At 47.7% G+C, this 26,447-nt stretch overlaps 1 protein-coding gene across 1 annotated transcript in view; it reads left to right on the forward strand.

Moving 5' to 3' along the window:
* Positions 1-26,447, forward strand: part of LOC145357118 (differentially expressed in FDCP 6 homolog) — a 156,605-nt gene that overhangs the window by 113,381 nt on the left and 16,777 nt on the right. Inside the window, exons 4-9 of the mRNA XM_080210267.1 lie at positions 11,699-11,926; positions 14,018-14,164; positions 14,287-14,395; positions 15,979-16,169; positions 20,730-20,837; positions 22,577-22,743. Coding sequence (XP_080066393.1) covers positions 11,699-11,926; positions 14,018-14,164; positions 14,287-14,395; positions 15,979-16,169; positions 20,730-20,837; positions 22,577-22,743 — 950 coding nt within the window. The remainder of the gene's footprint in view (positions 1-11,698; positions 11,927-14,017; positions 14,165-14,286; positions 14,396-15,978; positions 16,170-20,729; positions 20,838-22,576; positions 22,744-26,447) is intronic.

Genomic DNA, 26,447 nt, shown 5'->3' on the forward strand with positions numbered 1-26,447 from the left:
TTCTCAGTGAGCGGGAGTGGTATTTCTCACAAGCTGACATGTTTGCAAAGCTTCTTTTGCCCCCAGACCATTGGTTTTTGGAAGACAGAAGGAGATCTGAGATCAGTCTTTGAAAGAGCTTTATCTGGCCACAGATTTAGATACTCACTCTGAAACCCAGTTATAGTATTGGAATTGTAGGGAATCTTGCTTTGTGCATACTTCTGGGATATTATTTTTTTCCCAAGTTGTGTGGAGCATACCTTCAATTTCTTTTACCCGTGTTCTATGCTTCTAAAACTTCATTCAAACTCTTTTAAACTTTCTCAACATTTTTAAATTCAATCTCTTCCATCAGACTTTTGAATGGACTTACCTCACATTAAGTTGATCTTCCTGTACACGCTGGCTATGATTGTAACACTACATTCTGCACCCTTCCTTACAGTACAGAAGGGGGTTATCGAGTCAGTACCAACCACAATCCCACCCAGGCTCTATTTCCGCAACCCCACAGATTGACCCTGCTAATCCCCCTGCCACTATGGTCAATTTAGCATGGCCAATAAACCTAACCCACACATCTTTGGACTGAAACCGGAGCACCCGGAGGAAACCTTCGCAGGCACGGGGAGAACGTGCAAATTCTGCACAGACAGTGACCCAAGGCCGGAATTGAACCTGGGACCCTGGCGCTGTGAGACAGCAGCGCTGATCACTGCACCAGCATGCCGTGCATTCCCTCCTCTATGAACGGTATGCTTTGTATAGTGCTCAAGAAACAACACTTTTCCATGTATACCAATATGTGTAACAATAATGAATCAATTCAGTGTATGTTTGTACACAAATCTCTCTTCCTGTCGCATGTACTTACTACTTTATTTCCAGGTGAATTTTACAATGGTAACAGTAACCTCTTGGAGGTCAAACATCTCAAACCACTCCCAACAAAAGCAGAATATTGTAGGTGCTGAAATCTGCTGCTGTCTGGATTTCTCATCCCAAAGTGCCCACCTTGCTGCCTGACCTGCCAAGGTTCAGATTTCCAGTGTTGTATATGTTGTTTTTCGATGTACCAAAACAACTCCTTCATTGTCGAGGTGCTGTGTTACATTCATCATTCTTTAATCAGCTCCACAAGTGTTTATTGGAGGAATATAATAAATAACCATGGTGAGTTCACAATTGTGAAACCATTGTGGAAACTAATCTCTATAAATAATGACTGATGTCAGCAGCAATTAATGCACAACTCAGACTCACAGTCACCCTCATTAGGGACCTTCAAAATATCCACTCCCCGTCCAGGGCTCTTAACTCAGAGGTCATGAGGTCAACTCCCACTCCAGAGATACGAGCACAGACATTCCACAGCAGCACCCGAACGTCCCAGTGTCCCGATCGATCCCGGAATGTCCCAGTGTCCCGATCGATCCCGGAATGTCCCAGTGTCCCGATCGATCCCGGAATGTCCCAGTGTCCCGATCGATCCCGGAATGTCCCAGTGTCCCGATAGATCCCGGAATGTCCCAGTGTCCCGATCGATCCCAGAACGTCCCAGTGTCCCGATCAATCCCCAAATGTCCCAGTGTCCCGATCAATCCCACAGTGTGCCTATCAGTGTCCGAATGTCCCAGTGTCCCAATTGATCCTGAATGTCCCAGTGTCCCGATCGATCCCGAATGTCCCAGTGTCCCGATCAGTGTCCGAACGTCCCAGTGTCCCGATCAGTGACCAAATGTCCCAGTGTCCCGATCAGTGTCCGAACGTCCCAGTGTCCCGATCGATCCCGGAATGTCCCAGTATCCCGATTGATCCTGGAATGTCCCAGTGTCCGGATCGATCCCGGAATGTGATGGGTTGTCTCATTGCTGAGCAGAATCATTCCGTGCAGAAATTGTCAGTCAGTGCTCCCACAATACTTGATGAAATATTTCCTGGCGCGCTATATTGTAACTGTGACTACTCCTCAAAAGTATTTTGTTTGTTTATAAAGCACATTGGGACATTAAATGTTGATGAACAACTGTGTATAAATACAAAGCTTCCTTTCTGTCTCTGTATCTGTCTTACTTTCCATCTCTCTCTCTTTTCCCATTTCACACTCTCCATCTGTCTCTCTCTCTTTCCCTTTCTGTCTCCCCTCTGTCTCCCCTTTCGTCTCGCCCCCCCAACTCCCACCCCAACTTTCTCCCCCAACTCGCCCCCAAACCACCCCCACCGACTTCCCCCTTCCGACTCCCCCTTCCGACTCTCCCACCATTTCCCCCCTCCCCCGTCTCTCCTCCGTCTCTCCAACCCCCCCATCTCTCCGGCCACCCCCCCGTCTCTCCGGCCACACCGCCCCCCCACCCCCCGTCTCTCTCTCTCTCTCTCTTCCCCGTCTCTTCCTTCTCTCCTCCCCCTGCCTTCCAACCCTGTGCCCTCCCTCTCATGCCCCTCCACACCCCATTCCTCTTTCCTCTTTCCCCTTTCCTCTCTCCCCCCACTTCCCTCTCTCTCCCTCCCCCTTCCCTCTCTCTCCCTCCCCCCCTTCCCTCTCTCTCCCTCCCCCCCTTCCCTCTCTCTCCCTCCCCCTTCTCTCTCTCTCTCCCCCCCTTCTCTCTCTCTCTCCCCCCCTTCCCTCTCTCTCTCCCCCTCTTCCCCCTCTCTCCCCCCCTTCCCCCTCTCTCTCTCCCCCCCTTCCCCCTCTCTCTCTCCCCCCCTTCCCCCTCTCTCTCTCCCCCCCTTCTCTCTCTCCCCCCTTCTCTCTCTCTCCCCCCTTCCCCCTCTCTCTCTCCCCCCCCTTCCCTCCCTCTCTCTCCCCCTTCCCTCTCTCTCCCCCCTTCCCCCCCTCTCTCTCTCCCCCCCTTCTCTCTCTCTCTCCCCCCCTTCTCTCTCTCTCTCCCCCCTCCCCTCTCTCTCCCCCCCTTCCACCACAGGAAACACGTGATTGGCGCTGATGATTCTGTGACGCTCTCATTCCCAATATTAACAGCCGTATCTTAGCCAGCCAGGCCTCACTCTGAACACCCCTTCCTAAACCAAGCTGCCTCTTCACATCCCTCTCATCCTTAAAACCCGGCACTCTGAGTAGAGTTCAGTCATCCCCTCTAATATCCCCTGTTTAGCTCAAGCCCGTTTTGGTCAGATTTTCTGTAAATGGCACTGGGTTGTTTTTCTACATTAATGATGATGTTGTTCGTTAGGTTTCCCTCAATGAAACTCCAAAGCTGTGTGGGTTAGATGGATTGGCCGTGCTACATTGGCCCTGAGTGTCAAGGGGACGAGCTAGGGTAAATATGTGGGTCACAGGATAGGACCTGGGTGGGATTGTGGTCAGTGCAGGTTCAATGGGCCGAATGGCCAACTTCTGCAGTGTCGGATTCTATGAATTTAGAACTTTTTTTCTGTATTTGCTGAGGAATGCAGCTTTGACTTGTAGGAGCTCCACAGAACTGGGATAGATCACACACTCAGCACCTTGTTCCACAGAGCTGGGATAGATCACACACTCAGCACTTTGTTCCACAGTGCTGGGATAGATCACACACTCAGCACCTTGTTCCACAGAGCTGGGATAGATCACACACTCAGCACCTTGTTCCACAGTGCTGGGATAGATCACACACTCAGCACCTTGTTCCACAGAACTGGGATAGATCACACACTCAGCACCTTGTTCCACAGAACTGGGATAGATCACACACTCAGCACCTTGTTCCACAGAACTGGGATAGATCACACACTCAGCACCTTGTTCCACAGTGCTCGGATAGATCACACACTCAGCACCTTGTTCCACAGAACTGGGATAGATCACACACTCAGCACCTTGTTCCACAGTGCTCGGATAGATCACACACTCAGCACCTTGTTCCACAGTGCTGGGATAGATCACACACTCAGCACCTTGTTCCACAGAACTGGGATAGATCACACACTCAGCACCTTGTTCCACAGAACTGGGATAGATCACACACTCAGCACCTTGTTCCACAGAACTGGGATAGATCACACACTCAGCACCTTGTTCCACAGTGCTCGGATAGATCACACACTCAGCACCTTGTTCCACAGAACTGGGATAGATCACACACTCAGCACCTTGTTCCACAGAACTGGGATAGATCACACACCCAGCACCTTGTTCCACAGTGCTCGGATAGATCACACACTCAGCACCTTGTTCCACAGAACTGGGATAGATCACACACTCAGCACCTTGTTCCACAGAACTGGGATAGATCACACACTCAGCACCTTGTTCCACAGTGCTTGGATAGATCACACACTCAGCACCTTGTTCCACAGAACTGGGATAGATCACACACTCAGCACCTTGTTCCACAGTGCTCGGATAGATCACACACTCAGCACCTTGTTCCACAGTGCTGGGATAGATCACACACCCAGCACCTTGTTCCACAGAACTGGGATAGATCACACACTCAGCACCTTGTTCCACAGTGCTGGGATAGATCACACACCCAGCACCTTGTTCCACAGAACTGGGATAGATCACACACTCAGCACCTTGTTCCACAGTGCTGGGATAGATCACACACTCAGCACCTTGTTCCACAGTGCTTGGATAGATCACACACCCAGCACCTTGTTCCAGAGAACTGGGATAGATCACACACTCAGCACCTTGTTCCACAGTGCTGGGGTAATCACACACCCAGCATCTTGCTCACCCCATGCTCCTAATGATGTGTATCCCTTCAGAAGTCTTTGAAAATGTCTTCTTTGTACAGGAGTGTTTTGTTACACTAACTTCAGCAGAGGGTAGTCCTCCCCCGCCAAGCCAAAGAACACATAGCCAGCCCCCATTACTGATTACAGTTTCTGTTCCAGTCTGATGGGATGACAACAAATTCACTCTGAAACGTCTCTCAGTTCAGTGGGATACCCTGATGTACAGCAGCAGCATTCAGACAGTGTAATATTCCATTTGGAACATGCACCCATCTGTAATAGTACATCTTTTTGAAGATAGCAGTGTAGTTGCTCAGTACAATACAATGGGGCCATGCTGGGAGACTCAGCAGGTCTGGCAGCATCAGTGGGAGAGAAACCATTACCATTTCATATCCACACAGACACTCAGACCCTCACACTCACACACTCAGCATAGGGAGGAGAGAGACACACACACAACCTCATGGAGAAACAAACTGGGGAGAGAGAGGCACACAAACTGGGGAGAGGGAGAGAGAGACACAAAGTGGGGAGAGAGAGTTTACTGTTTATTATCAAAAGTTAAAACTTGTCTGAAAACTTAAGTTAGGAGTTACTTCAATATTTTTGTTGAATCAGCTGATTTGGTGTCACTCATTGTAGTTGCTATTGTAGTAACATCGCAGAAATGTTTTTAATTTAAGCTTTACCTTACCCTGATATTCTTTTCTGCTTTTATGTTCTTTCCTTATTCCATAAATTGTTTTCAATCTCATTATAAATAATGATAATCATATTTCCAGTTTGGTGAGATTAAACCAGATAATGAATCTGGAAGGCAATGCTGTCATCAAACCTCATGATTGGGTGTGATGAGCTGTCACCTGATCAGATGGCGTCCAATCACATTTCCAGGTCCAACCATAGTGAGTAACCTTGCTGCTGTTTGAGCCTTCCCCATGCCCACTGGCCTTCCCCGTGCCTGCCCACTGGCCTTCTCCGTGCCTGCCCGCTGGCCTTCTCCGTGCCTGCCCGCTGGCCTTCCCCATGCCTGCCCGCTGGCCTTCCCCGTGCCTGCCCACTGGCCTTCTCCGTGCCTGCCCGCTGGCCTTCTCCGTGCCTGCCCACTGCTTGCTCCTCCCCGAACCCCTAACACCCCCCCAACTTCTCCATCCCCCACCAACTTCCCCCTCCTCCATCCCCCACCAACTTCTCCCTCCCTGTCCCCCACCAACTCCCCCCTCCCCCATCCCCCACCAACTCCCCCCTCCCCCATCCCCCACCAACTTCTCCCTCCCTGTCCCCCACCAACTCCCCCCTCCCCCATCCCTCCCCTCCCCCATCCCCCCCAACTCCCCCCTCCTCCATTCCCCCCCAACTCCCCCCTCCTCCATTCCCCAAACTTCCCCTCCCCCACCAGCTCCCCGTCCCCCATGATTCCCCCCTCCTCCATTCCCCCAACTCCTCCCTCCCCCACCAACTCCCCCATCTCGAGTATAACTCCCCCATCCCCCACACACTTCCCCCTCCTCCATTCCCCCCAGTCCCCACTCCCCCCCTCCCCTTTCCCCCCTCCCCTTTTCCCCTCCCCCTTTTCCCCCTCCCCCTTTTCCCCCTCCCCCTTTTCCCCCTCCCCCTTTTCCCCCTCCCCCTTTCCCCCCTCCCCCTTTCCCCCCTCCCCCTTTCCCCCCTCCCCCTTTCCCCCCTCCCCCTTTCCCCCTCCCCCTTTCCCCCCTCCCCCCTCTCCCGTCTCCCCTCTCTCCCCTCTCCCCTCTCTCCCCTCTCCCCTCTCCCCTTTCCCCCCTTCCTCTTTCCCCCTTTCACTCAGTGCCATTCCCAAACCTCTATCCCTGTTCACAGCTGCTCCCAGTGCTCATGCCTTTCCAGCTGCCAGCCTCCCAGCTCCCAAACCTTCCATGGTACTTCTGCTCGACCAAAACCGCCTACTGACCCGGTTCAAGGGAAACCCCCTACTTCCACATTTTACACTGCGGTATTCTTGGGAAAGCAAACTACTATGCTTTCAGTAAGATAGCACTTAACGCTGCTTAAAGCCAGCTACTTGGACTGTAGCTACCAACTGGGCCTCATTTCTTTTCTTGTCAGTCGCCGATAATCCTACATTGACTGACTGTCTACTGGGAGAACATTGTTATTTTTCAGGCAGATATAAGGGAACTTGTCTCATGATAAAGAAACAAAATTGACACACACATTTATGACCAGTCTATCAATTTGAAGCACAATTACTGATTGTGAAGGCTGATAAAGCATTGTGCCTTCTTGTGTGCTATACAGACAAAGCATACTGCTCATAGAGAAGGAAATGAGAGAGTGCAGAATGTAGTATTACAGTCATAGCTCGGGTGTAGAGAAAGATCAACTCAATGCGAGGTAAGTCCATTCAAAAGTCTGACAGTTGGCGGGAAGAAGCTGTTCTTGAGTTGGTTGGTACGTGATCTTAGACTTTTGCATCTTTTCCCTGAAGGAAGAAGGTGGAAGGGAGAATGTCGGGGTGCGTGGGTTCTTTAATTATGCTGGCTGCTTTGTCAAGGCAGCAGGAATTGGAGGCAGAATGAATGGGTGAGAGGCTGGTTTGCGTGATGGATTGGGCTACATTCACAACCTTTTGTAGTTACTTGCAGTCTTGGGCAGAGCAGGAGCCCATACCAAGCTGTGATACAGCCCGAAAGAATGCTTTCTGTGGTGCATCTGTAGAAGTTGGTGAGAGTTGTAGCTGACATGCCAAATTTCCTTAGTCTTCTGAGAAAGTAGAGGCTTTGGGGAGACCAAGACAGATTGTTGGTGATTTGGACATCTAAAAACTTGAAGCTCTCACCCTTTCTATTTCTTCCCCATTGATGTGGACAGGGACATGTTCTCCTTTACACTTCCTGACGTTGATGACAATCTCCTTTGTTTTGTTGACATTGAGGGGGAGATTATTGTCTCCGCACCAGTTCACCAGATTCTCTGTCTCGTTCCTGTACTCTGTCTCGTCATTGTCCGAGATCCAACCCACTACGATGGTGTCGTCAGCAAACTTGAAAATTGAGTTGCAGGGGAATTTGTCCACTTAAAGTAAAATTCACAGTTTATTCATGTTTGTGGTTTCCTGCACTGCTTGAGGGAGCTGTACGCATGCCTGTCCCCGCAGCTCATGAAGATGAATATAAAGGGACGAGAGGGTCCCACGTTCCCCTTTGTGTCCCAAGGTTCCAGATTCCTGTCTCAGTTGAGAATGTGTAAGCTCCAAAAATCTAAGGCTGACTGTTCAGCGCAGTGCTGGAGGAGTGCTGCACGGCACTGCTGGATATCTGCTTTTTTTTAATACAGTGAGGCCCTGGGCCCAATTTTACCATCAAGTTGTACCCGTTTTTGGGCACAAAAACTTGGTAATGTCAGGCGTGAGGCGAGTAACGTGATCTGTGCCCACCTCTGCACCCATTCCCCCTTTTACCAAGAGCCAAAAGTGGCCGCGATGGGGACCGCGTCCAAAATGCACACAGCGGCCATTTAAATACATTTGCGTGCATTTAATTTGAATGAATGGGCTGCACACCCAACCTCACCGGCACTCCCCCCCCCTTTACCACAGTGTTCGCCAATCCAGAATTGGCATGAAACACACACGCTCCACAAAAGTCTTGGTGGAGAGGGGGGAGTGGGGGGATAAGGGGGTCAGTAATGTTGTGGGGGTGGGGCAATGTCTGTGGGGTCCAGAGGGAGGTATTATCCACCCCGGGAGGGTGATGGCAAGGGAGCCACATTCTATCATTTTTTTTCTGCACATGCGCAGTTGGAGGGGCCAATCAGAGCTGCAGGATTTTGGGTGCGTTAAGCCCCGCCCACAGGCTTGTGCAGCGCGATTCGGAATCGCTGATATTTTTGCAGGCAGAGTGCGTATGAGGGAGCCCGAGAATGGGTCTAAAAGTCGGATCTGAGACACTCCCAGTTTCAAATCCACTCAGCACTTGTAAAATGGGGTCCCCCCGTCTACATTCCGGGGGGGGATGGAAGGGATTCCCATGGGATTACTTTAAAGAGAAGGGAGTTATCACAGGTTGCCTGGACAGGGTTAATCCCTCAATCAACATCATTAAAATTCAATTCTCCATTCATTAACACGTTAAATGTAAAAGCAAATTACTGCGGAATCCGAAAGGAAAGCTGAAAATATTGGAAAATCTCAGCAGGTCTGACAGTATCCGTGGAGACAGAGTAGAGCCAATATTTCGAGTCTGGGTGACCCTTCATCAGAGCTGATGTTCTTTAATCCTAACTCTACACACCCTCTCACTCGCTCTCGCACCCTCTCACTCGCTCTCGCACCCTCTCACTCGCTCTCGCACCCTCTCACTCGCTCTCGCACCCTCTCACTCGCTCTCGCACCCTCTCCCACCCTCTCCCACGCTCTCCCATGCTCTCACACACTCACAAAACACACTGTTGTTCTGCTTCACTGATCATTGAGTCAATCTTCTTTGCCCCTATACTACTGGGGTCTCAAGTCTGGTTATACTTCAGATTTGAACCAGCATTATTGAAGCAGGTAGGTGCGGAAACTGGTGCTGTTGTAACCAGTTGAATTAGCGCTGCCTCTGAAACCACACTTCCTGTTACATTTGAGGTACTTGCTGAGAAATACTTGAAAGCTTGGATCTAGTTGTTGTTACAGTGTTTAATTATTTACACGCACAATCCCTATTTAGTAAGTGAAGTTTTAACATTCAGCTAGGGGCTGATAAGTGGCAGTAATGTTTGCGCTGCACAAGTGTTAGTCTCCAACAAGAGAATCCAAACACTCCGCTTTGGTGATAGTTTTGCAAGCAATCACCTTTTTTGTTCTGATCTTCAACCATGACTTTAGTTTGTATCTTTTTTGCCATTCTTTGACAACCTGAACTCTCTTTCCCTTTGTTCTGATCCTTTTTAATTGTCGTCCACCTGTAAAATCCTCCAATTTTGCCAAGAGGCCACTCTTAAAACAGGAACCCTCTCTGCTCTCCACAGGTTGTGACTGATCTGCTAAATTTTCAGCATGTTCACAGGGTGTGTGAGACAGAAACAGGCTGTTTGGCGCACGCCAGCGAGTGTTTATGCCCCATTTGAGTCTCCTCCCATCTTTTTGCATCTATCAGCGTAACCGTCGATTTCCGTCTCCCTCAAACGTTTGTCTAACTTCCCCTTAACTGCGACACTACTCAGTTCAACCACTCCTTGTGGTGGCAGGTTCCACATTCTCACCACTCCCTGGGTAAAGAAATTTCTTTTGAATTCCCTGTTGAATTTCTTCATGACTGTGTTATATTGAGGGCCAATGCTGTTCCCCACAATGGGAGAGATTTTCTCTGCACCCATCTATCAAAATCCACTTTTTATTTGAGTCAAACATTTTGATGATTCAGAATTTAGTTTGGGGATGGAGGGATGCTCTGAGCCTGTAGACTTCCAACATCCTCACGTTGACCAGAGACCCAATAGAAAAATAATTTCAGCAGAATGTACTGTAGCAGACAGATTACCCTTTCTTGTGGGTATTGTACTCTGTATGAAAATATTCCCATCAAACCTTAATGAATGGGGTTGTTAACATGTTTCCCAGGCAGTGTCATCACTGTTAGATACCTTGTGCAGGAACAAGGTGCCTCATGATGTTGGACCATTTGAACACTTTCCTACTGGTCCGGGAATATCGGTACTGACATGCCAGGGTGCAGCCACAATTCCCAAAAACGGGAAAAGGCTGCTCAACTCTGGAGCACGAGGCAGAGTTTGTAGCTGAGTGGGATGTGAGAGGTGGGGGAGGAGGAGAGGGGGTCGGGGGGAATTGGGCAAGATGGGGAGGGGTTTTAAAGTTGGGCCTACCCTTCAGTGCCTCCTCCAAAAGCACACCTAGAGTCTTAGAGGTTTACAGCAAGGAAACAGGCCCTTTGGCCCAACTTGTCCATGCCACCCCTTTTTTAAACCACTAAGCTAGTCCCAGTTGCCCACATTTGGCCCATATCCCTCTATACCCATCGTACCCATGTAACTGTCTAAACGCTTTTTAAAAGACAAAATTGTACCCACCTCTACTACTACCTCTGGTAACTTGTTCCAGACACTCACCACCCTCTGTGTGAAAAAATTGCCCCTCTGGACACTTTTGTATCTCTCCCCTCTCACCTTAAATCTGTGCCCCCCAGTTTTAGACTCCCCTACCTTTGGGAAAAGATATTGACTATCTAGCTGATCTGTGCCCCTCAGTATTTTATAGACCTCTATAAGGCCACCTACGCTCCAGAGAAAAAAGCCCCAGTCTGTTCAGCCTCTCCTTATAACTCAAACTATCAAGTCCCGGTAGCATCCTAGTAAATCCTTTCTGCACTCTTTCTAGTTTAATAATATCCTTTCTATAATAGGGTGACCAGAGACTGGATCACTGCTCAGACGTGCCAGTTACACACATGGGTTGACATCTTTAATCAGACCATTTTTTCAGAAGCCTAATGAACCTGGAGAACAATCCCATTGGGGTGGCACAGTGGTTAGCACTGCTGCCCCACAGTGCCAGGGACCCGGTTCGATTCCCGGCTTGGGTCACTGTCTGTGCGGAGTCTGCCCATTCTCTCTGTGTCTGTGTGGGTTTCCTCTGGGTGTTCCAGTTTCTGCTCACAGTCCGAAAGAGGTGCTGGTTAGGTGCATTGGCCATACTAAATTCACCCTCAGTGTACCCAAACTGATGTCGGAGTGTGTGGTCTAGGGGATTTTCACAATAACTTCATCGCATTGTTAGTGTAAGCCTACTTGTGACGCTAATAAAATTAACTTAAAAAAAACTTAAAATGAAAATTGTACGTAAGAAAGAATTGCTCAACACCCAGGGGTTGGGAAGGTCAGAATAATTTTGGTAAAAATTGTATTTTAGATTCTACAATGTCATCCGGTTCATTCTGCTGCTATCACTGCATTAAAAAAGGCTGAGATCCATCTGGTGCTGTGTGACCGACTGAAAGGCAGTGTTTTGACCGAGAGCTTTGTATCTGAGTGATGTTTGTTGCTGTTTCTGTAGGTGGAATATCTGCTGAAGAAGATCTGCACCGAGATGAATGTGGAGTGGTGCGCGGGGGAGCTGGATGATTACTTCACCCAGGAGCCCTTACAGCAGAACGGGATCACAGTCTGGGTGTTTCTGGAGTTGGTGAACTCTGGCAGGTTTACCCGAGGGATTGAGAAAGAGACGGTTACCATGGCAGTGCAGGAAGTCTATCAAGAAATCATTGAGGATGTGCTTAAACAGGTATGTGTCTTTCAGGTTTGGAATTTTGTTTTTCAGAAAATGAACTTCATAAAAAATAGTCAGAGTACATTTCCTAATAGTTCAAATTTGGCTAAATGCAAAGTACAATACGAAGAGTAATGAATGATAAAGCGCAGGAACAATTCTTTGACCCACCAAGCCTGTGCTGATACACAGTTTGTATCTCTCTCTTCACCTCCTGTTCAGGACCCACCTTGAGCATTGCTAACCTGCCTGCACCCACTACCTCCACTGGCAGCCCGCTCCAGGCACCCAGCACCCTCTGTGTGAAAGACCCTCCCCTAAACCTACCATCTTTCACCTTAAACCTGAGCCCTCTTGTGATCCACCCTGGGAAAAAGCCTCTGATTCTCCACCCTATCACTGCCTCTCATACAGTCCTATCAGGTCACCTCTCCGCCTTCATCTTTCTGGTGACAACAATCTGAGTTTATGCGGCCTCTCCTCATTCCTAAAACCCTCCACACCAGGCGACATCCTGGTAAATCCTTTTTGCATCCTCTCCAAAGCATCCACGTCCTTCTGGTAGTACGTTTACAATTTACCATCTTCCGAAACAGTATGTGATATGCTGGTGAGTCTCTTACAAGTTATATTTACAGTGTACATTTTATATTTCATGTCTGTTACCTGCAGCCCAGTGGGTTTTACATGGGTTTCAGCCCTGTGCTACATGGTGTGAGCTTGTTCCCCATTGAACCTCACACTTTAGTGCCAGTCTGCAACACTCAGCCGTACGCAGCTCCTTGTACGGAAAGGACAGCAGGTTTCGGGCAGACCGAAGAGCGCCTTGCACTGACTTTATGGTCCTCCAGCTGCGGTTGATGTTTGCCTCAGTGCCACATCCCTGGGAACAGTCAATGCGGCACAACAGTCCTGCGTAACTAAGCTGTGTGGCACAAACCTCTTATTTAACAAAGACGCTATGTCTATTTTTGGTTTATTCCACAACTCTTTCTGCACCTTTATCTGAGCCACAAGCACAGCAGTTGGATTCACATTCCTGCATTCCGACATTCCATGACTGCAGTTTTGTCATGAATGGAAGGTAGCACTTGCCATTGGGAGCAGAGCTGTGCAGGATATGGGCAAAATGTTCAATTATTCTCGTGCCCCAGTTGAAAATAAATGAGCAGAATTGGGATTGTTATCTGAAAAGGAAAAGTGTACAGGACCATTGGGAGAATGGGGCAAATCAAGGTGAGTTGATCCTACGGAGATTTGGCTTATACACAGTGGGCAAAATGACCACCCTCTCTGCTGTAATGATTGTGATTCTGTGATTTTGGAAATGAAGGCATAAAAAAACATAATTGCATAAGAGTTATTCTAAAATCCACCCACTAGGGATTAATGACAAAACTAAAAGGAACTTTACTCTAGGATTCACTGAACCTCCACTATGAATCCTCACCAACTTTTACAGATGTACCATAGAAAGCATTCTTTCTGGTTGTGTCACAGCTTGGTCTGGGCTCCTGCTCTGCCCAAGACCACAAGAAACTACAAAAGGTTGTGAATGTAACCCAATCCATCACACAAACCAGCCTCCCATCTATTGACTCTGTCTACACTTCCCACTGCCTCGGCAAAGCAGCCAGCATAATTAAGGACCCCACATATCCCAGACGTTCTCTCTTCCACCTTCTTCTGTTGGGAAAAATATACAGAAGTCTGAGGTCACGTACCAACCGACTCAAGAACAGCTTCTTCCCTACTGATGTCAGACTTTTGAATGGACCTACCTTGCATTAAGCTGATCTTTCACTACACCCTAGCTGTGACTGTAACACTACATTCTGCATTCTCTCCTTTCCTTCTCTATGAATGGTATGTTTTGTATAGTGTGCAAGAGACAATGCTTTTCATTGTCTACCAACACCTGCAACAATAATAAATCAAATCAAGTCAAACAAAATCAAATCAGAAGGTATATTTGATTTATCTTGTGTGTATTCTTACTTATACCATCACCACGTCCCATGAGTGAATAGCAACAACAATAACTGTTTTTAAAACAATAACTGTTTTTTATTTCTGATCTGGTTCCACCTTCCTGTGTTGTGCCAGGGCTATTTATGGAAGAAGGGTCAGTTAAGGCGCAACTGGACTGAGCGTTGGTTCATCCTCAAACCAAGTATCCTCAGCTACTATGTGAGTGAAGATCGGAAAGAAAGGAAAGGCTGTATCGCCCTGGACAGGAACTGCTGTGTGGAGGTGAGCCTGGTTTACTGACGTTTCATTGCTTACAGGATTTGCACTTGATATTAATTGGCAGGAAATTCTGCCACAGATTTGGAATTCAAATAGACATCATTATTTGTGCATTTATTTTTAAGATTCTATCGGACCGAGATGGGAAGAGGTGCATGTTCTGTGTAAAGACACCATCAAGAACTTACGAAATGAGTGCGTCGGACACAAAGCAGCGACAGGAGTGGACAACAGGTAGTAGGATTAACTGACGATAAATGTTATTTACTCAAAATGCACCCACAAGATTGCATTTAGATAATTTTGTTAAGGGGTTTTGGTGCAAAGTTATCCATCAATAGCCCAGAACTCAGCTGGCATCCCTCTGTCATTCAGTAGGTCGAGTGTTATCTGATAACTTTTAGTTCCAAACAAAACTAAAATTGCACTCAATTTTAGCTCTATATTTTTGGTCAAATGCATCCCCTCCCCTTTCTCAAAGTACACATCCCAGTGTGTGGTTGCAAAGATACAAACAGCCTTACACTACGTGCTTACATCGGAGAAGCATTGTACTCGATCTCCCTGATCAGGGAGCAGGACAGTATTAGCCACAGTTCTCATTCTGCTTGGCTATCAGCAGGAAGATGTGTAGAAACACCATGTGAAAGTAGCACTGGGATTGCCTCTAAGTTTCACCTCTCGCCCATGAATAGTTGATGGAATAGTCCATTACACTCCATGCTGATCAGTGACAGAAGGCTGTCCGTGTACATGTGACAGGACACCAACAATGAGATACCGCCTCAGGATCAATAAGGGAGGAGGCAAGGACATAGGTAGCAATTCTCTGTCTGGAATTTCAACGGCCTGCTTAATTGGACGTTAGGCAAAGAACGGTATTCTCACCAGGCATCAAACCTGTTGGAGTCTCTCTGCCCACGGCGCCATCCTCATAAACAGGTTCCTAACCAGAGTGGCTGGAACGTGATGAGTGATCAGTTATCAGGCTGTAAGCTCAACTCAACACCCTCATGTGAGGCACCCAGCTCCCTCCAACAGGGCACCCAGCAGGTGGGATTTGCTGACAGGTGTGAACTCCAAGGGGGGACCAAGTTGGTAAATTCTGTGCCCATGTGCCCCTCTGCCACTGCCAAGAGATCTGTGGATTGGGTGGACTCGGACTGGGCGGGGGGGGAGAAGTTGACCTTGGAACTCTCCCCGGGGATGGTGGTCTTGTTGCTGGACTGATCCTCCTTGTCCTGGGTAAAGTGGAGACCGTTTTTGGCAAGGTGACCTCAGGTGGTGCCATCCTTGCCTCTGCCATACTGGAAGTGACACCCTGAGGAGGGGGGGGTGCAGTGCCTGAGGGGACCCCATTATTGGAGCGTCTCTCTTGTAGGGGTGGGTGAGGCCTCCAACTGGCAGGGAGAGGGGTGGGAATCGGGTCACCATTGCGCCCGTGTGTTGTGGCAGGGGTGGCTTGTTCTTTTGGTGGTGGTGGTGGGGGTGGGTACCCCTCTGTGCTGAGGGGTTGGGGTGCCCCCCCTTCCCAGTGGGGTATCACCAGGCCCATAGTGACATGGAGTTGGGGGGGGACATGTGTCGAAAATATCGTCCTGATTTCTGTGAAGCCAGCGTGTTCTCCATTTTGAATGTATTTGCGTTGTGAAGGTAGCTGAGAACCACCTGATAGGTGCTGCCTGCACCAATGGGCCTTCCCACTGGCAGGAACACTTCGAACGAACATGTCCTTAGTTCCTCTCGTTTCTCTCCTGGATTTTAAGGAGCCTGGCTACATTTAGCGTCTCATTTCCCTTTGATCTTTGTTTCCTCAGCCATCCAGACAGCAATTCGGTTACAGGCAGAAGGGAAGAAATCTTTGCACAAAGATTTAAAACAGAAGAGGCATGACCAGCGCGCCCTGCGGGAGAAACAGAAAGCCGCAAAAGAGGAGGAGCTCCAGAGACTGAAACAGCTCCAGGAAGAGAAGGAAAGGAAACTACAGGAGCTGGAATTACTTAAAGAGGTAAGAACGGTTGGCAGAGCGTAAAGGAAACAGCATCTTGTAACCAACAGCAAAGAGTAGATTCCTCCAAAGCTTGCAGAGCTGGCAGAGGTTACAGAGAGAGGGAAGGCCGCAGGGGGGATTTGGAAGCAAGGAAGAGAATTTTAAAGCCATTTAACCGGGTGTCTAAGTCAGTCAGCAAATACAGGAGTGATAACTGAACAGGGCTCAGGATATTCTCCAGTTTACAGGAGCTGCAAGATGGGAGATTGGCCAGGAGAACATTGGAATCGTCAAGTCCAGAGGAAACAAAAGCAAGGATGAGGGTTTTGGCAGCTCAGGTGGAGGGGACGGAGAGACCAGCAGTGTTAGCTATGAGGAGAGGTTGGAGAAACTTGGTTTGTTCTCACAGGAGCGATGGAGGTTGAGGGGCAATCTGGTAGAAGTCTACAAGATTGAGGGGCTTGGACAGAGTGGATAGTCAGAAGCTTTTTCCCAGGGTGAAAGAGTCAATTACAAGGTAGCACAGGTTTCAGGTGCGAGGGGCAAGGTTTAGAGGAGATGTATGAGGCAGATTTTTTACACAGATGGGTGCCTGGAACTCGCTGCTGGGGGAGGTAGTGGAAGTGGATACAAAAGTGACTTTTAAGCAGCATCTTGGCAAGTACATGAGTAGGATAGGAATAGAGGGATATGGTCCCCGGAAAGATAGGGGGCTTTAGTTCAGTCGGGCAGTGTGGTCAGTGCAGGTTTGGAGGGCTTGAAGGGCCTTGTTCTTTGTTATGGAGGAGGAAATAGGAGGCCTCAGTGATGTGGTCAGACATTCAACACCATGCCACATATGACACCCAGCTCGTGAAATGTCTGGCCCAGTCTCAGAGCGTTCCCAGGGACAGGCCTGGGGTCAGGATGGGGGGGAATGGGAATCGAAAGCCTCAGTCTTCCCCATATTTAGTTGGGAGAAGTTTCTGCCCTTTCAGTACTCAATGACGTTCACATGGGTGATGTTCTTGCTGTTGGCCAGCTCCAATACAGATACAATATAGACAACAAAATCAAGATACCATTTCCTTTAACGCCAGAATTAGGAAGAATCCCACTTAAAAGGACCGAGATGTCTCCATTATAACAACTCAATGGTCTTTGTGATGGCAGTACAGCTGATCAGCTCCAGACCTGATTGTAAATGTTACTGTGACCTTTCAATTCAGTCAAATTGAGGCTGTTTTTTTAGTTGTATTCATTCGTGGGACATGGGCGTCGCTGGCTGGGCCAACATTTACTGCCCATTCCTAGTTGCCCTTTGAGGGCAGTTGAGAGTCAACCACATTGCTGTGGCTCTGGAGTCACATGTAGGTCAGACCAGGTAAGGACGGCAGATTTCCTTCCCTAAAGGGAACCAGACGGGTTTTTCCGACAATGGCTTCATCAGTAGATTCTTAATTCCAGGTTTTTTTTTATTGAGTTCAAATTCCATCAAATGTCTTGGCAGGATTCGAACCCAGGCCCCCGGAACATTAGCTGAGTTAATAATCTAGCGATAATACCACCAGGCCATCGCCTCCTTGTGACTTTCAGAATAAATACCAACTTTGAGGTGTCCAAGTAGCTTTTCAAGAATTTCTCAAAGTGGCAGTGAGGTTATCCAGGAAGTAGATTATTCAGACCAGGGAAGTATTAACTTGCTCACTGTGCCTGCGCTGAATGAGGTGATTGTTGGACAAGTGTTACAAATAGCCACTGGATTCCTTTTAATAACATTCCCACTGGCTGGAATGATAGAACAGACACTATGGTTTGCCAAGTTAAGCAGTGTAATTTATATAAAGTTTAAACTGGCCATTACATTGATTGTGAGGGCTTCTACTGTTACTAGTTCCCAGAACTTCCACTTCATACGCTTGAGGAAGTTCATTTTGAGTCTGTGAAATGACTTCCTCTATCTGCCTGCCCACTGTTGATTTGGTCTTGTAGTTTTTAAGCATCATGCTCCAATTTCACCAAGTTAAACCTTCCATCCATGGTCTGTTCGGCATCCTTCCTAAGGGGTGGATTGCAAGAATTCTGGAGTGCAAAATTCTCAGTATCTGCTGAGGATTCTGGGCCACAGCAAGACCCACCAATCCAGATGTTTTCTTCTGGATTCCTGGATTAGAGGAAAGACAATCTGTTAACGAGCCTCATCAAAGGAGTCCGTTACCCACCCCCCCCAACCCTCCACACACACAATATATAACCTGCCAACACAATCAGGCCTCACACATGAACATACGTGAGTGAGTTCCTGGAGATATCTGGTATTCACTGATTTTTCATCCCCACAGATTGAAGAGTCAGAGAGAAGATTGACAGTGGGGGAAAAAACGACCGTTATTGACTAGATCTTTTGTTAGGGTAATGACAGAATCTGCGGAATCCCTACAGCGCAGAAGGAGGCCATTTGGCCCATCAAGTCTGCACCAACTCTCTGACAGAGCATTTTATGCTCACCCCTGGCCTATACCCGCTAATCCCCCTAAACTACATGTCTTTGGACATTGAAAGGCAATTTATCATGGTCAGTCCATCTAATTTGCACATTTTTGGACTATGGGAGGAAACTGGAACACCCGGAGGAAACCCACACAGACACGGGGAGAATGTGCAGACTCCACACAGACAGTGACCCAAGGCTGGAATTGAACCTGGGTCCCTGGCGCTGTGAGGCCGCAGCGTTAACCCACTGTGCCATCGTGGTGAGAGGAGAGGGCATTGATCTTGCCTTCAGTTAAACCAATTTAATACCATTAGCTAAATAAAGCTCTTCGCCCAATTGTACATGTTCCATCAAGTGCTTTAATCACAGTATCTTATTTCAAAGTCATTTTGAACAGATGTAGTGGGTGGGATTTTACAGCCTCGCTCAAGCGAGACTGGAAATTCTCACCTGAGGTCAATGGACATTTCCATTGTCCGATCTTCACCTGCTCCGATTCCATAATGGACGAGGCAGTAGAATTCCGGCGAGTGACTCTCTGGAATTCTTTCCCACAGAGGTCTGTAGAGGCTGGATTGTTAAGGATATTCAAGGCTGAGATAAACAGATTTTTAATCAGTAAGGGAATCCACTGTTATGGGGATAAGGTGGGAAAGTGGAGTTGAGAGTTATCAGATCAATCATAATCTTATTGACTGATGGAACATGGTTTGAGTTATGAGGAGAGGCTGGAATAGACTTTCCCTGGAGCGTAGGAGGCTGAGGGGTGATCTTATAGAGGTCTATAAAATAATGGGCATAGATCAGCTAGATAGTCAATATCTTTTCCCAAAGATAGGGGGGTCTAAAACTAGAGGGCAGAGGTTTAAGGTGCAGGGGGAGAGATACAAAAGGGTCCAGAGGAGCAATTTTTTCACACAGAGGGTGGTGTCTGGAACAAGCTGCCAGAGGCAGTAGTAGAGGCAGGTACAATTTTGTCTTTTAAAAAGCATTTAGACAGTTACATGAGTGTGATGGGTATAGAGGGGTATGGGCCAAACACAGGCAGTTGAGACTAGCTTAATGGTAAAAGCTGGGCAGCATGGACAAGTTGGGCCGAAGGGCCTGTTTCCGTGCTGTAAACCTCGATGACTCAATGACTCTAACAGACCTGATGGGCCGAATCGTTTACTTCAGCTCCGACATCTTATGATCCACACATTTCAGAGTGTCTAATGCTGTGGCCTAGCCTGTATTGGACCTGCTTTTTAGCTTGAAAACACTATGTCTAAAGGCAGTGAAATGACTCTTCAAGTGGCACAGTGGTTAGCACTGTTACCTCACAGCACCGAGCACCCGGGTTCGATTCCCATTTTGGGTCACTGCCTGTGTCTCAGTCTCCCTGTGCCTGCACAGTCTCCCTGTGCCTGCGTGGGTTTCCTCCGGGCGCTCCGGTTTCCCCTATAGCCCAAAGATGTGCCGCTTAGGTGACTTGGCCGTGATAAATTCTCCCTCCCAAACAGGCGCCACAGTGTGGCGACTGGGGGGATTTTCAAAGTAACTTCATTGCAGTGTGAATGTCAGCCTACTTGTGACTAATAAATAAACTTTACTTTATAAGTTAACGTTTCTGTAAGATGTCATTCATCCTTCTTCTATGGCCTTCCCTTCCCTCTTTTGGGGTTGGATCTGATTGATAACATGTGGAACTGCGGGGCCTAGGAAAGTATGATGCTGACCAGGATACAGGCCCTGGGCAGTGTTATTAATGCAGTAAGGAGTCTCACACCAGGTTAAAGTCCAACAGGTTTATTTGGCAGCAGACACCACTAGCTTTCAGAGCACTTGCTGCCCTGTTATCAGGCGAGTGGAGATCTGAGCTCCCAGTTACTTGACGAAGCTTGTGGTTTTTGCTACCAGATAAACTCGTTGGACTTTAACCTGGTGTTGTGAGACTTCTTGCTGTGTTCACCCCAGTCCAATGCCAGCATCTCCACGTCAGCGCTATTGAAGCCAGTGTTGTGTGATAGGGTTGTGCTTAAAAAGAAAGAGAGACAAGATTTAGTTTGAAATGATTGAAGCTGATGTGCTAAAATACGAGATATTTTTCTCCTGCTCCACTTCAGGCCCAACGCCAGGCAGAGACACTTCTCAAGGAGGAGGAACAGCGAAGGAAGCAGCAGCACGAGGAGATGCAGAGGGCCTTGGAGATCCAGCTCCAACAAGCTGAACAGGTCAGAGGTCAAATCGACCGGATCAGGCTGGTGAATGCGAACAGGAAACTCCGGGTGGTGAAAGATTCCTCGTGGGGGTTGTGGGGGGGTGGGCAGCAGGGGGAGGAGTTAAAAACGTAATACAGGTCAAGTTTCCTTTATCTGTAAACCCACAAACCAAACACATCCAAAGACCTCATTCGAACCTCGCCAATCTTCAGCGTGGGGAGTCCAGTTTGCACTTTTAACCTTGTGATTTTTGAGGTGAATCCCTACAGTGCAGCTAGGAGACCATTCAGCCCATTGACCCTGCACCGACAGCAATCCCACCCAAACCCTATCCCCGAAACCCCCTACATTTACCTGGCTAACCCCCCCCTGACATTAAGGGGCAACTGAGCAAGGCCAATCAACCCAACCTCCCCACCTTTGGAACGGGGGAGGAAACCCATGCAGACATGGGGAGAACGTGCAAACTCCACGCAGACAGCCACCTGCGGCCAAAAGAGAAAATGCTGGAAAATCTCAGCAGGTCTGGCAGCATCTGTAAGGAGAGAAAGCTGACGTTTCGAGTCCGGACAACCCTTTGTCAAATCAGGTTTCAGATTCCAGCATCCACAGTAATTTGCTTTTAGTCACTGAGGCACCTGTCAAAAGGAACTTATTTCCGCTACCCTGTATTTATTATACCATGATACATCTTACTTTCTTTAGCCATTTTATTTACTCTGGGCTATAGCTAGCCAAGGCTATTGTAGTGTAAGTTTTGTACGCAGATTCCAATAACTGAAGTGATCAGAAATCCAGATGCGGTGGGCCCTGAGTGGTGGATAAAGGATACTCGATCTGTAACAAAACCCATTACTCAGCACTAACAATGTCAGTGATCAGCTAGGCATGAGGGCTATAGTTATTTTCAGCCAGTTAGGTCTGTTCTGCTTTTTATTCTGCTTGTCGTGCATTTATATTCTTGCTGGGCTCCCACTTTACTCTGCACTATGTTTGAGGAATTTTATTTTTATTTTCTTGAGAAGTTGGTCATTTCACTTGTTTTCACTCTCCACAATATTACTCAGCCCCAGTCTCAGAAAAATACTCTGCTGAATTGTTCTTTCATTGCTTGCATCAACTTTGCTTCTTCTGAATGAAATTGTAGTAGATTTGTGCAAATAAGGTGTCCATTAGGAACTGAAATCTTAGAATCCCTACAGTTCAGGAGGAGATCCATCGAGCCGGCAGTGACAACACCCCCACCCAGGCTCTATCTCCGTAACCCCATGTATTCAAAGAACAAAAACAGCCCAGGAAACAGGCCCAACGAGCCCACGCCGCCATTTTAACCCTCCTAATCCCCCATGACACTAAGGGGCAATTTAGCATGGCCAATCAACCTAACCCGTGCATCTTTGGAGTGTGGGAGGAAACCGGAGGAAACCCACGCAGACACGGGGAGAATGTGCTAACTCCGCATAGATAGTTACCCGAGGCTAGAATCGAACCCCTGGCGCTGTGAGGCAGCAGTGCTATTCACTGTGCCAACCTGCCTGAATTGGGTTAGTTCAGAAAGGAGCTCTTGCGGTTCGCAGGCAGAGAAAATTCTCATCCCAACAGTCAGACAAGACTTGAGACCAGATCACTACCTAACCCAGTGATCAGAAGTCCCAATACTTCGACAAGATGAGTCAATTTGTCATTTCAGGCTACATGCCACAGGCAGGCATGGCCTACATTGTAATCTGTGAACTGTGGTTCCTGTTCAGGCTCGGGCCAGTATGCAGGCGGAGATGGTGCTGAAGGAGGCAGAGGCCGACCGTCAGAAGAAGCGGATTCGTGAGCTGGAGGACATGCAGAAACTCCTCGAGGAAGCTCTTCACGCCGAGGTTACTGCGCGTCAGGAAGAGGAAGCAAAGAGATACGCACAGACCAGGTACAAGAAATATAACAGCAAATGTACCTCTAGAAGAGCAATTATGTAGTGGCGTAGTGACGTTGTCATTGGGCTAATAATCCAGAGCCCCAGGGTCATGCTCTGGTGACCCAACTTCCATTCCTTTTGAATTTGACTTGGTTTATTATTGTCACGTATGTTAGTATACAGTGAAAAGTATTGTTTCTTGCACGCTATTCAGACAGAGCATACCATTCACAGAGACGGAAAGGAGAGAGTGCAGAATGTAGTGTTACAGTCACAGCGAGGGTGTAGAGAAAGATCAACTTAATGCGAGGTAGGTCCATTCAAAAGTCTGACAGCAGCAGGGAAGAAGCTGTTCTTCAGTCGGTCGGTACGTGACCTCAGACTTTTGTATCTTTTTCCCGATGGAAGAAGCTGGAAGAGAGAATGTCCGGGGTGTGTGGGGTCCTTAATTATGCCGGCTGCTTTGCCGAGGCAGCGGGAAGTGTAGACAGAGTCAATGGATGGGAGGCTGGTTTACATGATTGAGTGGGCTATATTTACGACCCTTTGTGGTATCTACCATTGCAGGTGGTAATTTGAATTCAATAAAAATCTGGAATTAAAAGTCTAATGATAACTATGAAACCATTGTCAATTGTTGTCGAAACCCATCTGGTTCACTAATGTCCTTTAGGGAAGGAAATCTGCCGTCCTTACCTGGTCTGGCCTACATGTGACTCCAGGCCCTTAGTTATGTGTTTGACTCTTAACATAATCTCTGAAATGGCTTAACAAGCCACTCATTCGAGGGCAATTAGGGACGGGCAATAAATGCGGGCCCAGCCAGCAAGGCCCACATCCCGCTAATTAATTTTTAAAAAGTACCATGGGCCAGGTGGCACATTAATAGGACTTTGGGGCCCTACCCCCATATCCCTACACATCTTACCCACTAATCCCTCTAACCTATGCATCTCAGGACACTAAAGGGCAACTTTAGCATGGCTAATCAGCCTAACCCGCACATCTTTGGACTATTGGGAAGAATCCGGAGCACCCGGTGGAAACCCACACAGACACGGGGAGAATGTGCAAACTCCACACAGACAGTGACCCAAACCGGGAATCGAACCCAGGTCCCTGGAGCTGTGAAGCAGCAGCACTAACCACTGTGCCACCGTGCTGCCCAAGTTTAATTCATGTTGGTGTGAGGAAGGAGAGGTTTCGCAGGTATCTCTGCCTTGGCCAGTTTGCGTTGTTGATCAGTCTGTTCTGTTTCAATACGTGAGGTGGGAAATTCCTGGATCTGACCAATAACCTTGCCCATTGCCGCGAGAACGCCGGATTGTTGACTTGTGAAAACACATTGCTTGCTTGTACGGACAGGGAAGGTGAACCTGGCACTGGGTGACCCTGGCAGAAGCATGTTTAAATTTAATGGCAGTGTCAAGGACAGAGGGTAAAATGTCCACCCACAGGAATAAAGTTCCAGTTTAACCTACAGCGTTAGCACTGGGTCAATTCAGATTTGGATTATGTGCCATCACCCAATCATTGGAGGCAACCCTGTGAGAGAGAGTTAAAAGGATGGCACAGTGGTTAGCACTGCTGCCTCACAGTGCCAGAGTTCAGTTCCAGCCTCGGGTGACTGCCTGTGTGGAGTTTGTACATTTTCCCTGTGTCTGCGTGGGTTTCCTCCCACAGTCCAGAATTGTGCTGTTAGGTGGATTGACCTTGTTAAGTTGCCCCTTAGTGCCATGGTAAATTAGCAGCATAAATATGTGGGGTTATAGGGATAGGATCTGGGTGGGACTGTTGTTGACTCAGGCTCAATGGGTCAAATGGCCGCTTCCTGCACTGTAGGGATTCTGTGATCTATGAGAAGGCGAAGGAAAAAAGGATTTTGTACTATTGGAAAATAAGTGGATGATCCTACAATCTGGTGTTTCTGATCAGCAACTGGCTGTGTTCCAACTGCAGGCTTCCCCCAACCTCCTCTTCCTTGGGTAAGGGCAGAATTTTACAGCCCCTCCGAATGGTGGGATTTTCCAGTCCCGCCAACTTAATGGACTTTTAAACGACTCGTTGCATTTTACCCTAGTGATTCTGGCAGTACCTCCTGGCAAGTCTCGATTCCAATCTGCTGAGTGTAAGTTTTTTTTCAAATTCTTTAATGGGACATGAGCATTGCTAGCTGGCTGATATTTATTACCCATCTCTAGTTACCATTAAATGCTGGCCAGCCAGCGATGCCCGTGTCCCACGAATGAGTAAAAAAAAACTTAGACTCAGCAGATTTCCTTAGTTTTCTGAGAAAATAGAAGCACTGTTGGGCTTTCTTATAGTGTCAGCAGGTTCTTGGTGATCTGGACACCTAAAAACTTGAAGCTCTCGACCCTTTCTACTTTGTCCCCATTGATGTAGACAGGAGCATGTTCTCCTTTATGGTTCCTGAAGTCGATGACGACCTCCTTCATTTTGTTGACATTGAGGGGGAATTTATTGTTGCCGCACCAGTTCACCAGATTCTCTATCTCATTCCTGTACTCTGTCTTGTCACTGTTTGAGATCTGACCCACTAGGGTGGTGTCTTCAGCAACCTTGGAAATCGAATTGGAGAGGGAATTTGGCCGCACAGTCATAGGTGTATAAGGAGTATAGTCAGGGCTGAGAACACAGCCTTGTGGGGCACCGGTGTTGAGGATGATGGTGGAGGAGGTGTTGTTGCCTATCCTTACTGATTGTGGTCTGTGAGTTAGGAAGTTCAGGATCCAGTCGCAGAGGGAGGTGACGAGGTCCCGGCCACGGAGTTCAGAGATCCTTCGGGTGCTCTGGTTTCCTCCCACAGTCCAAAGATGTGCGGGTTAGGTGAATTGGCCATGGGAGTATCTCAGGATATATATATAGGCTAGGGGGAATCAGTGGGATAAAATATGTGGGGTTTCAGGGATAGGGCCTGGATAAGAATTGGGGTAGTATCAATGGATTGAATGGCCTCCTTCTGCACTGTAAGGATTCTAAAATTGATTCTGAATTTAAATTGCTATCAATTGCTTCAGTATTGGTTGGTTTGGAGCTACTATATCTGGATACTTGGATGCATTGTCAATATGCAGTGTTTTTCATATTTACTTCAAAGCATTAATATTTAAACTGTTATTTGATTTGGATTCAGTCTCCCATATCCCCATTTTCTGGAATCAATGGCAATTTGCATCACCTTTGATATGCTTTTGGATAAACATTTCCCTTTGGCTTGTCCAGTGAACTGACTCATGGTTTTCAATTCCAGATCACGGAGCAGTCAATTAGTGCAGCACAGAAGGCCATTTGGTCCATCAATACTGTACTGGTTCCTTTGAAGAGTTTGATCCCCCCCCTCACTCACTCTTTCCTCACATCCCTACAATTCTTGACTCTGTCCGATTGCTTTGTGAATGTTACAATTAAATCAGTATCCACTTTTCTATCCGGCATTAGATTCCAAATCCAAGCTGCTTGTTGCATCGTTAACCTTTTCCTTACATTACTCTGATTCTTTAATCAATCGCCTTCAATCTGTGCTCTCTGGTTCATCAATCCTTTTGCATTGAAAGAACTTTCTCTTTAATAATTGTCAGCATCAATATCTCAACTCCATCCACATATTCTAACTCCGTACCTTTATCCATTTGTCCAGAAAAAACCATATTGATCTGTAATTTAGAATTATTAATAGAGCTCACATTAATAGAGAT

This window comes from Carcharhinus amblyrhynchos, chromosome 22, assembly GCF_965287045.1.
Source record: "Carcharhinus amblyrhynchos chromosome 22, sCarAmb.v2.hapA, whole genome shotgun sequence".
Classification (NCBI taxonomy): domain Eukaryota; kingdom Metazoa; phylum Chordata; class Chondrichthyes; order Carcharhiniformes; family Carcharhinidae; genus Carcharhinus; species Carcharhinus amblyrhynchos.